Here is a 12203-nt window from a genome sequence, read left to right as displayed (position 1 = left end):
CGAACCTTTACCTCAGGTTGAGGTCACTGGATGGGCGATGTGAGGAAGCTTGTGTTACAGCTGCCTTGGGTGTCAGTAAACAAGGCCTCCGAAGGTACAGCAGCAATAAACTTAGCAAGTGCAAATGTTTATGCTTCAGAGCCTGTTCTCTACCCTTTAGAGAAACTGGTTTGCTGGCCTTTTAGCAGTGGTGCGGGGTTTACACACAAGTAAAGTTTTACATAACTTTGATAAACTGAAACTTTAAAAATCACCCACACCTTGATGATCTGTAACACAGTGCGGCCTGGAGACCCCATTGTGTTGTACATGTACCTGTTGAGACAGCTCCTGCTCTGAAGAACTGAGTAGACATTGGACAAATGGTGGGAATGGACATAGCAGCCCTGAGGTAAAGTGACCTGTCCAGGCAGGGTTTGCCAACAGGCAAAGCTGGGGGCGGGGGGACCTCTGACTTCTATTCCAGTGCCACTAGCATGCACTCCCTCCACTGTTGTCCTTGTGTTTGGATTTCTGGTCTTCCATGTGTCTTTTGGGCTCCAATCCTGCAAATAGCTTTGATGTGGATGCCTGTGTACCCCTGACAGTCCCTGCTCGTCCGTGCGTGGGATCAAACCTGGGATCTCAGGAGCTAAATGCATGGGCCTGTACAGCATGAGCTAAAAGCCCCATGGCTCTTAGCTAAGGCTGTAGCAGACTCATTAATTCTAAGTGGTCTCAGTGCCACTAGAGAGGACCGAACACCACACCCAGGAGGTGTGTGAGTTACTCCAGTATGGCATCAGGAGGGGTCCACACCTATACAGGGCTCTCTGTGAGTAGTTCTGATTGCAGGATCTTGGAAAAGAGACTTTATTTTGCTGTCCTGGTCAGCCCTGAGAACACTACTGGCCCTTAATAAATAAAACCAAGAAGTTGTGGTAAACTGACAAGCAGAGATTTTTCCTAGGTGCCATTTGAAGATGAGAGCCTGTGCATGAGCTGACAGTGCAGTATAAACTGCAATACGCCACTTTTGTACTTACTCTGTTAAGAAAGGACTAAATCATTCATGGAAGGCATCAAATATGTAGCACTGACCTGATAGACCACAATGGCACCTCCTTTGTGAGGTCCATTCTGAGCCAATACGTTAATAATGTATTTAGGGCATATGCATATTTTAAAGTGGCCTGTGGTTTATGTACAGTGTAGTTGGTCTTAACTCAAAATAATCTGATGTAGAGATGAAAAGCTGTCTTAATTCTCCATGCAGGTCCGTTTCCCTTCAGGCCTGCACTGATGCATTTCCAGTTCTCTTCTACAAGTTTCAGAGTAGCAGCTGTGTTAGTCTGTATCAGTAAAAAGAATGAGGCGTACTTGTGGCACCTTAGAGACTAACAAATTTATTTTGGCATAAGCTTTTGTGGGCTAAAACCCACTTCATCAGATGCATGCAGTGGAAAATACAATAGGAAGATATATATATTATAGCTGGTATGGCAACACTCATTTTTTCATGTTGTATACACACACACACACACACACACACACACACACACACACAACATGAAAAAATGGGTATTGCCATACCAGCTATAATGAGACTAATCAATTAAGGTGGGATATCAGCAGGAGGGAAAAAAAAAACTTTTGTAGTGATAATCCGGATGGCCCATTTCAACCATTGACAAGAAGGTGTAACGGGGGGGAGGGGGGAAATTAGCACGGGGAAATAGTTTTACTTTGTGTAATCACCCATCCACTCCCAGTCTTTATTCAAGCCTAATTTAATGGTGTCCAGTTTGCAAATTAATTCCAATTAAGCAGTTTCTCATTGGAGTCTGTTTTTGAAGTTTTTGTTGTTGTTGTTGGAGTATTGCAACTTTTAGGTCTGTAATTGAGCTTATGCCCAAATAAATTTGTTAGTCTCTAAGGTGCCACAAGTACTCCTCGTTCTTCTACAAGTGTGACTTGTTCACCTTGGAAGGAAGGTATTGCCTTGGTAAGTGCAGCTTCCTTCATGGTGCAAGTTAAATGTCACCACTTTCTAGGCTTGCAAGCTGTTCACAGCTCTGTAATTTGTCAGAAGTGACTGATACCCAGGACCGGCTCCAGGCACCAGTGGAGGAAGCATGTACTTGGGGCAGCACATGCTAAGGGGTGGCATTCCATCCATTCTTGGGGCAGCACAGTCCGGGCGGCTTTTTTTTTTTTTTTGCTCTGGCAGTTCGGGCGGCAGTCCAAGCAGGTTTTTTTTTTTTCTTGGGGTGGCAAAAATGGTAGAGCCGGCCGTGTGTGTGTGTGTGTGTGTGATTTTTAAAAGCCTGTCTGTAAAAACAAGAGCCTCACCCAGAGAAAAGCTGTGGAACCTTGTGATTCCTCCTGTACCACTGGAATGAGTTTTGTCTCTTACAGAAACTGTTCGGTGGGATTCCCCTGGCAGGGAATTTAGTGGCAGTGTGACTTAGTGGATAGTGCACTGAGCTGGTAGTCAGGAGTCCTGGATTATATTTCCCAGTTCTGCCACTGATCTGCTGTATGACACTGGGCAAATCACGTCACCTGTCTGCCTCTGGGTCCCTCTTATCCCCTGACTTTGTCAATCTAGATCGTAGCCTCGTGAGGGCAAGAACTGTCTCTCACTTGGTGTTTGTTGCTTAGCAAAGCTTAGTTGTCCAGGGCCTGGATCTAGAACAAAACCTGGCCCAGGCCATTTGCCACCAGGCCCTATAGGCTAATCTGGCCCTGCCTACTGCTGTTTCCTCCAGCAGCCCTTTCTTCCTCTAGTAATTCTCTGGCTTTTAGCACCGGCTGCTGCTGGGTTGAACCTGTTCAGAGCTAAAACTGAAACCTGTAAAATAGCTGTGATCTGCATAAATCGATCCGTTTTTTGTTTTGTGGAGTCTCTGGCTTCTTTCCCTTATTTTGGGTATAAATTCTGCTTGGGGCAGTCTGTTCTGTAAGGGCACCAATGTAAAAGACTTGCAGGTATTTTCACTAGTGCAGTTTACCCAGGTTTAGCACCAGGATAAGATGCACTAGTACAGGAGTTCTCAAACTTTTGTACTGGTGACCCCTTTCACATAGCAAGCCTCTGAGTGTGATGACCCCCCCCCCCCCCAATAAATTAAAAACACATGCTAATATATTTAGCACCATTATCAATCCTGGATGCAAAGCAGGGTTTGGGGTAGAGGCTGACAGCTCGTGACCCCCCCCATGTAATAACTTTGTGACCCCCTGAGGGGTCCCGACCCCCAGTTTGAGAACCCCTGCACTAGTACAAATGAAAATGCACTATTGTAAATAGTGTCTTCACTAGAGTTTGCACTGGTGGCTTAAAATTCACTATAGGACAAGGCTTAAGGATCAACAGCTGTCCTGCTTGTAGTTTCAGGTACCAAGTGCGAATGGGAAGAGGCTGTAGTAGGAACCAGAATAGGTGAGTGTTGATTTGACTGAAGAGGGCAGTGATGAAGCCTGGCAAAAAGGTACAACCAACTCCGTATCCTAGATCATTTGAGATTTTTTTTTTACCTGTTCCTCTCAAACAATCAGTAATGCCACTGGAGTTCCTTTATGTGGCTGTCCTTACTATTGTTTGCCTCCACTTAAAGGAATAACTCTCCATCACCTCTCTTCAGTATCTGCTTCTTTACAGGATGCTCCTATTCAGGAAATCTTTAAGATCTACCAGTCTGTTTCCAGGTCTGAGCAGCATGCAGTACTTGAGGCAATATTGCAACATATCTACTCTCCAAAGCTCTTTGGATCCTTCTCGCCAAGGGAATTCTGTATGAAGGCTATGCCAGTTGTAGACTGTAGTCCAGCACAGCCTTCCAGCAGGATTATGAACGATCTTTTAGACGCTTAGAAATGGGCAGCCTGCCACAGAGGATCAGTGGCTGTATAACTGCTAGTCAAGCTCAGGCTGAATTAGAATATCCAATCTCGTGGAACTTGCCAGAGGAGAAAAGAAGGATGGGGTGGAAAAATGGTGTAAAAATCTATCCATAAGTACCTATGAATACTGAGCTCGTGCTACTGGTGGTGCTCTCCCTAGTCCTTCTGATTTACTGTCATGGGGCGGGGGTGTCTTTGAGCCTCATGTGATCTTTACAGAGAATCATCTACTGCATACATATTGAAGCCTGAAGGGAATCTGTTCTTTCTCTCTAATTATCCTTCAAGTTGACAAGCACTGGAGGGGAATTTGGAGGTAGTGTGGTTCCTTAATTGCAAACAGGTGCCTGATTCTTTTTCTGCAAAACTTTCAGCTGTTTTTGGCCAGAGAGAAAGCAAGGCAGCACCTAATTTTTGTGCCCTCGATAAAAATGCTGGAACCCTCTTGTTGCCCAGGTAGTTTCCAAAGTGCTAGGTGACGTAGAGAAGCGATTCAATTGTTCCTGCAGTTGGGCATGGGCAGTGGTGTAGTTCAGTATCCTGACCCTGTCGCCTCAAAGAGCTCTGCCTGCTAGGCATGATCGCTAAGAATGTGCTCCCTATTATTGGCTAGGAGATTGTGCTGTCTGTAGTGCCATTCCTGGAATGGTGTTCTGGAATGGGTGGCCATAACCGCAGCCAGTAAACATTCCAAAGTGGAGCAGATTGCGAATGGGACCAAAGAACAGTTACTAACTGTCTTATTACTGCTTCAGTAGATGATGGAAGCTCCTATTTTTGCAGGATTAAACTTTGGACCCAGGGAAGAGATTAATGTAAATGGTGATCAAAGACCAGGTCAGTCCAGATCATCTTTGCTTCCCCTCATAAATGGGCTAACCATGGGTGTTTAAATAGAACCAGTCTCATTTTCTTTGAGAAATGGAAAGGGGATGCAGTATCTCGGATATCCCAGAATACATCATTCTGTCCCACACTAATGGACTGGAAAGTACTAAGTCAGAATTCTAAATAAGTAATCTAAAACTTTCCATGCCAAAAAGCTGGCTAAGCATTCAGCACAAACTTGAGTTTACAGTTCAGCTTCAAAGTAATCCCTCTTGAAAAGCTCTCTGAATTACTTCGGGTAAACACTTCATAATAGGTTTTTATTTTGTTGGATTAATGTTTGTAATTGAGTCACTTTCTGAAAACCAAATACTTAGCGAACTGTTAAATCTCCTTCTGATAAATAGCGCATTTGCTCTGGAGTATGTATTGCTTCACTGTGAAGCAGCAAATCCTAGCATACGTGATGCATAGTGCAGTTTCAAGCATGGGGGTGTGGGTGGTAGCATAGTGCCAATCCGCAATACCCAGTATTAGGGGTTGTCAGTAGAGTAAATAGCCCATCTGCTTATAGCATTCAAGAAATGCTGAAGAACCTGTCTAACGGGATTAAACAGGTGCTTGGTTCAGGAGAAAGAAAAGGATAGGGACCCACTCCAAGTAATTAAACATACCGCTGAATAGTAGCACCTGCAAGTATATACTATGATAAAGTTAAAAGGATTAGGTTTTCATGCTTTTGGTATAAACTAATTGCTGGCTGTCTCTAGGAGGCAACTGTCCCACAGGGTAAGGTATTGTACAACTGGCTGTATGCTAGGTCTTCCCCTCCAGCAATTTTGGAGGCAGGATGCTGGACAAGATTGGTCTGTACCACTCGGATTATTGCAGAGGCACTGTTCTAGTTGTACCTTGCAGGCCTTCTGTTAAGGCTTACACTAAGGCAGTTTGGCTTTTGCAAAAACTACAACAGGAGGAATTCTCCTAGATCTGGATTTGCCAGCAGCCACGCTCGTGGTGGACCTTGCTGGATGATGTAAGGTATACCCTAATGCCGGGTCCTTCATTGTTTGCAGGTGTAGAATCTTCTCTTGTCAGACTTGAAGATGCCTTTGGTTTAAAGGATTCAACAAAATATCCTCTGACACAATATGGCTACTGTGGAGGGCAGTGGAGTAGCCTGGCTTGCAATTCCACAATTCATTTGACTTATAAAGACCCTCCCCCCCCCAATTATCTTACAAGGCTAAGAAGTTAAATACTTTTGCTGCCTTGGTCTCTTTGATTGTGTTGCAATTATCCCTCTTTAGCAAGCTAAAACAAAACCCGTCCTGAGAAGCAGTGCTAGTTACGCTATCTGTTTTAGGTGACTGCTACCAAAGGAAGATCCTTCCCCTAATTTTATGTACTGCAATCCTAAATCTGCATAGCATTCACTCTGCCTGACTTCTAAATGCCTGCAATTTATTGAATTCCTTTACAGACTTCAGTTACAATTCAGCAGATGCTAATCTTGTACTGTTCAGCCTCCTTTTCAGACAGGGGGCTGGTTCCTACTTTGGATGTGTCCACTCGAACACCTGTCTGTTTATCCCCAGTTAGGAAAGTTCCCCCTCCTCTTGGGAGGACAGGTTGCTAGACAGGCTTAATGGAATTCCCTTCAAGCTGATAAACATGCAGATATTCCTTACGGTTAACTTTCTTCTAGGGTTTGGTATTGCTAACATCACAAGTGAGATGAATGTCTTGCGTCTCAACTATAATACAAGAAACCAGCCATACTGATGTTACTGCTAGAGGCTCTTTTACAAATATTTTTGCAATGCCATTACATCAGGTAAAGTGTATTCCCACTTCTGAATACAGAAACCCCGTACACCTCCCACTTACATCAATAAAGTTTTTCTTATTGACTTAAATGGAAGCAGGATCACATGCAAGATAAGCAAGATTTGGCGGGGGGAAGGGATGTTAAATAACATGTTGAAAGACACTGTCATTGTTGGAGCAGAGCCTAGAATTAGCATCTACCTCCCAGTACTGTACTGCCTCTTTTTCAAACTGACTTTATAACTAAAATAGTAAGGGGGCACAAAGTCATTAAGGACTACTGCAGAGTTGCTGGTAACTTTCCCCACCACCCAATAGCAGCTGGGTGTCTTGTATCTTTAAAGGGCACTGCACTTCTCTTTGAATATCTTACTGACTAGCCTTACTCGCAGCAGCTGAAATTACACCAAGGTGCTTTCAGTTTGTTTAATATCAGGGTTGGAAGGGATCTCAGGAGGTCATCTAGTCCAACCCCTGCTCAAAGCAGGACCAATCCCCAGACAGATTTTTGCCCCAAATCTCTAAATGGCCCCCTCAAGGATTGAACTCACAACCCTGGGTTTAGCAGGCCAATGCTCAAACCACTGAGCTATCCCTCCCCCTACACACAGCTTTACACACACATATCTTCATCAAATGCACTGGCCAGTTCCTCAAAACAAGGAGAAGCTGAGAGTCTTTGACAGCAACAGGGAGAGACCGTAAAAATGCAGTTCTAAAACCCTGCCACATTCTGTTGGATTTTGGGGTCCAATTTTGTACTGGAAACTACTTCGAATTCATTAACTTCTCAATTAAACCTAATTACTACAAAACTGACATCCCTCTAAATAGTGCACTTCAGACATGCGACACTTGCTTCCCTTCTCTTATGCTGCCTCTAATGTCCTGTCTAGTATGCTTGCAATGTCTCTGGTTAGCTACTTGCGACTTCTGTCCTCCAAAGTTGGACCTGCATCTGACTGTATTTGCATATGAATTGTAAGTCCCGGGGAGCCCCCTCAAGGGTGGCAGTGTGTTTACTGTAACTCATAGAAGGTCTGCACACTCACACTAGGTTGGTCACATTCCAGCACAAGGATTCCCTCCGATTTGTCTAGTAATGACCTCAAAAGGAGGTGGCTGGGGTGAATCCTTCCCCCACAAAGCAGTGTCACCCTCTCAGTCATATGGGCTGAAGAGGATTTGCTGGGTGGACCATCCAGAGGCAAGGTGCTCCAGTGGACAGTGCACTGAACTGGGAGTCTATTGCCAGCTCAATCACTGACCTGTTGGGTGACCTGTGGTAACCTCTGTTCCACTAGTTGCACACCATCTACCTCAGTGGGGTCCTGACTGGAACCTGGGTGCTGCTGTAACACAAATAATGGGAGGCGCTACAGATGCCTACTTCATTTGGGCTGGGGAGGGAGAAGAGACCCATTTAGGACTTCCTCAGTCCCTGGGAAGTGCCATTGATTCCTTAGTGGCATCTTCACAGCCCCCATGATGCTGGAGCACATGCTCCATAACTGAGCAAGGGGCTTCATTTCCTTGCTCCTCATGCCTGCAGAGATCCTGTCCCCCAGTGCCAGCTGCAGAGGAGGAGGAAGACCCTTGAGGGTTCAGTGGCCTCCCAGTACTATGTGAGACAGGTGCCCTGTGCGGGGCGGGGCTTGTGTAGCTGGGGTGTGTCCTAGACAGTAGATATACTTCTAGACAGTAAATGTGATGTTACAAAGTGGTATGCCTATTGCCCTGACAATGACACTTCTGTTGAGTTCTGTACACACACGCGCACACACCCCTACCTTTCTAGACACAGCTCCCAGTAAATTGGGAAATCCCCACAGGTCTTGGATAATGAGGGGTCTGAAGTCTAAACTTCATCCCCATGGCCTTCCCTGTGCCTTAATACTCATTCAGTCCTTAATGCCTCTGCTGGGACTGTCAGCAAGGGGACCAATTAGTACAGACTGAACTAACATGTCCTTAAGGAACTGAACGGAGGCTCCTCTCACAAGCTGTTGGAGTGCTTGTTTGCCTTATGGCCATCGTGAGCTAGATTCAGGCCAGTGACCTGCCATAGGAGGAAAGCTACCTATCCAATTACTAACTCTCATACTAGTTCTCCCTATGGAATAGTTCATTGCCACCAAACACACTTCTCACCTCTTCTGGAATCTGACTTCACATAACGTTGCATGGCTCATTCAAAGGAAAACTTAGAGATGCTTGTGCTTGGACTTATGCATTAACACTGGCTTCTAGCTAACATTGGCGTATAGCACTTGTGGTTTAAATCAAACTAATTGTAAGGCTACATCTCAAGCGTCTAGTGAAACAAACAGGACATTTTTTTTATAGAAATCGTATTAAAGCTAGTACCTGCAAGTGTATTCCTTCAGTCTAGAGGCTGCTCGGCGAGCCATGAACAGCTAGCTTTATAAGAACATAAGAGAGGCCGTACCGGGTCAGACCAAAGGTCCATCTAGCCCAGTATCCTGTCTACCGACTGTGGCCAATGCCAGGTGCCCCAGAGGGAGTGAACCTAACAGGCAATCAATGATCAAGTGATCTCTCTCCTGCCATCCATCTCCACCCTCTGACAGAGGCTAGGGACACCATTCCTTACCCGTCCTGGCTAATAGCCGTTAATGGACTTAACCACCATGAATTTATCCCGTTCTCTTTTAGTTTAAATCTGCTATGAAGTAGTTAGCAGTATATTTCTTGTCACTTGTTCATGCCACATTTATCTTCTAAACTAATCAGGACTTGATGTTTGGTTAAAGCAGGGGTCAGCAACCTTTCAGAAGTGGTGTGCCAAGTCATCATTTATTCACTCTAATTTAAGGTTTCGTGTGCCAGTAATACATTTTAACATTTTTAGAAGGTCTCTTTCTATAAGTCTATAATATATAACAAAATTATTGTTGTATGTAAAGTAAATAAGGTTTTTAAAATGTTTAAGAAGCTTCATTTAAAATTAAAATGCAGAGCCGCCCCCGGGACCCAGGCAGTGAGAGTGCCACTGAAAATCAGCTCGTGTGCTGCCTTTGGCACGCGTGCCATAGGTTGCCTACCCTGGGCTAAAGCATGCACATGTTGCTGTATTGTAGAACTCTCCCCTAAGTTCATACTATACCAGTAATCTGTCACTGACTTCTGCAGCTTTTACACTCCTGGTCAGTGCTTTGTAGACCTATTGGTACTAACTGCAAGCAAAAGATTTGAACGCTGACAAATAACATAGTATACACTTTAAAAGCTTGTTGTGAATGGTTAACCAGAAGCCAAATTCCTTTACACTTGGAATTTCCTGTCTTGATGGATCTGTAAATGTGTAACTTTCCAGCTGTCTGCTTAGAGTCAAAAATCTACTTGTAAATAACAAACAACTTTAATGTGCAAAAAATCTGGAAGTGTGTCTGAATGATGGTGATTAATGTAGTGCAATTGTTTGCTTTTTGTGGTTTGGTTTATTGGCCTGTTTGCAAACATGAAGTTGACATTGTCTCTTTAAGAATAGTTCTCAATGGCTTGATCTAGCATAGGATTACAAATGATTAGTTTTTTCCCAAGTTGTAAACTGGGGAAACTGAGCAAGTTGCCTTTGGCCTCAGAGTGTTCCAGCAATTGGCAGTCGGGTATGGAAAAGATTCCTGTGGCAAACCGCTAGATATGTTAATACGCTTTGCAGTGTGACCATCACTGGCTTGTAACGTAAACTTCGAAGTACTAGGGAGGCTGAAAGGACACTTGGAGTTGTAATGTTTATTACAGAGGTTTTTGGTTGTATGCTCCATGTTACTGCACTTGGGAGCACTGAAGAGGATTTATGCTGCTTTGTAACAGGCATGGCAAGCATTTATAGAACAGCTCTGTTTAGTTATAGAATAACAGATTTTCCCTTCAGGTTTTTTTCCTTTAATGAGATGACATCCAAGAGACTAATGTAAACTACATAAATCCTGTTTAGTCATCTTAAAGTAGAAGTGATTTCTGTAATACAGCATAGAACTCAATGGTCTCTGCCTTCTATTTTTTCACTTCAAATGAGGCTTTGTTCTAAATGGATGTACAGAGTAATTTTTATCTTTATTTTTCTGTTCTTAGGTACTGGGTCAAGCATTCTCTCTGCTCTGCAGGATTTATCCTGGTTGTCCAAGTCCAAAGTAGAGAAGCAACTTCAGATTATATCTGTTCTGCAATGGGTCCTTACTTTCCTCGTCATGGGTAAGAAATAACTTTCATTTGAAAATGAAGGTTCTTGATTAAAACTGTCCTGGCAGAAATCAAATCATGGTCATTAACAGCTAAGGTAAAACCTGTTAGGTCTCCCTCTGTTGCTTAAGAACAGGGTGTTACTATTGCTAGATAAACAGAACACATAGGAAGGATTACTACACACATGTAAGCCGGGCTGATCTGTAGGTATTGGAGCACAAAGATGCAGATCTCTTTTAAAATCCTTCCTTCTGTACAGTCTGTGCTCTGCAGATAACGTACGTCTTGCCATGAATGCTCCAAATGTAGTTGAAAAAAGTATTCAATCTGCATTTCTAGTGACAGATGCTCTAAAAATATAGACTCATGGGTCTTTCCAATATCCTTAGCACTGATGGGCTGCTTCTTACCATATATTCCAAGCTTTGTTCAGTCTAATTTTTTAATGATCGCTTGCAATGTGACTCTTCTCTGGAGATTCCAGTCCAGTAGAACTGATTGTTGGGGAGTGCTTCCAGCTAGCCGTCTTATAGGTGACACTTGTGTGCCTGTCATATCGGCTGCAAAGACTTTTCCTTCCTGCTTTAATACCTGCTTAGCTAAGAGGAGCTCTGAGTGGGAGGAAGAGAAGCATTTTAGGGTTTTTTTTCTTGATTTTTTTTTTTTCTTGTTTCCAGCTGAATTTCCTTTTGTTTCATCCCAGACACGTCGGTGGGACATAGATGGAATTTTTTTTCTCTCTCTCTCTTCCCCCTCCCCCCCCCCCATAATTTAAAATCAATGCTAGCTGCTTTTATATGACAAGTCCCAGCCTGGTGCAAGGGGGTGTGAGGAACTTTTGTGTTGGGGAATATCCAGTGTATTGAGTCTTACCTGTGACACAAGAACATTGAACCAGCAGCAGAATCTCCTCCCCATGAGGCCCAGTGACCCTGCTGCAGTAGAGGGAGAACCTGTGGTCTCTGGGGCAGGGACAGGGAAGTAAGTGCTCTGAAGTAGGTTGCTTTGGATGAAGCTTTGTCTCAGCCCTACCGAAGGCTTAGTCTCGGTGTGATGTCACTAATCTGTAACAACTAAATCAGATTTAGTTTAAAAATCCTTAAGTATGGCAGGGTCAAAAGTCAAGGGGTGTTAATGCTGATCGAGATACCCGCTCTGCAAAAATGAGACTTTAATGCCATTTCCCCTCTTTTATCTCCTCCCTGACCCTCTGGCAACTCCAGGTGTGGCGTGCACTGTAATCCTCATGTACATACTCTGTACAGACTGCTGGGTGATTGCAGCTGTGTACTTGGCATGGCTGGTGTTTGACTGGAATACTCCAAAGAAAGGTAAGTTGTAGACAATGTAGCATGATGCCTTTTAGTGTGGTAGACGTTTTACACAGGAAATGGCATATGCCACAGAATGTGCAAGGCTCCTCATAATAGACAATTATGGAAATTTCTGTG

At 44.0% G+C, this 12203-nt stretch overlaps 1 protein-coding gene across 3 annotated transcripts in view; it reads left to right on the top strand.

Annotated features, from left to right (window-relative positions):
* Nucleotides 1-12203, top strand: part of DGAT2 (diacylglycerol O-acyltransferase 2) — a 35934-nt gene that overhangs the window by 1615 nt on the left and 22116 nt on the right. For 2 of the 3 annotated variants that reach the window (XM_054015838.1, XM_054015840.1), the window contains exons 2-4: nt 3374-3424; nt 10642-10761; nt 11976-12083. In XM_054015838.1, the coding sequence (XP_053871813.1) occupies nt 3374-3424; nt 10642-10761; nt 11976-12083 (279 nt within the window). The remainder of the gene's footprint in view (nt 1-3373; nt 3425-10641; nt 10762-11975; nt 12084-12203) is intronic. The other variant, XM_054015839.1, reaches the window with a different exon arrangement.

Source organism: Malaclemys terrapin, chromosome 1 (assembly GCF_027887155.1).
Source record: "Malaclemys terrapin pileata isolate rMalTer1 chromosome 1, rMalTer1.hap1, whole genome shotgun sequence".
NCBI lineage: Eukaryota > Metazoa > Chordata > Testudines > Emydidae > Malaclemys > Malaclemys terrapin.
The sequence above is the reverse complement of the archived record's forward strand: the minus strand, read 5'-3'. Positions and strand labels throughout refer to the sequence as shown.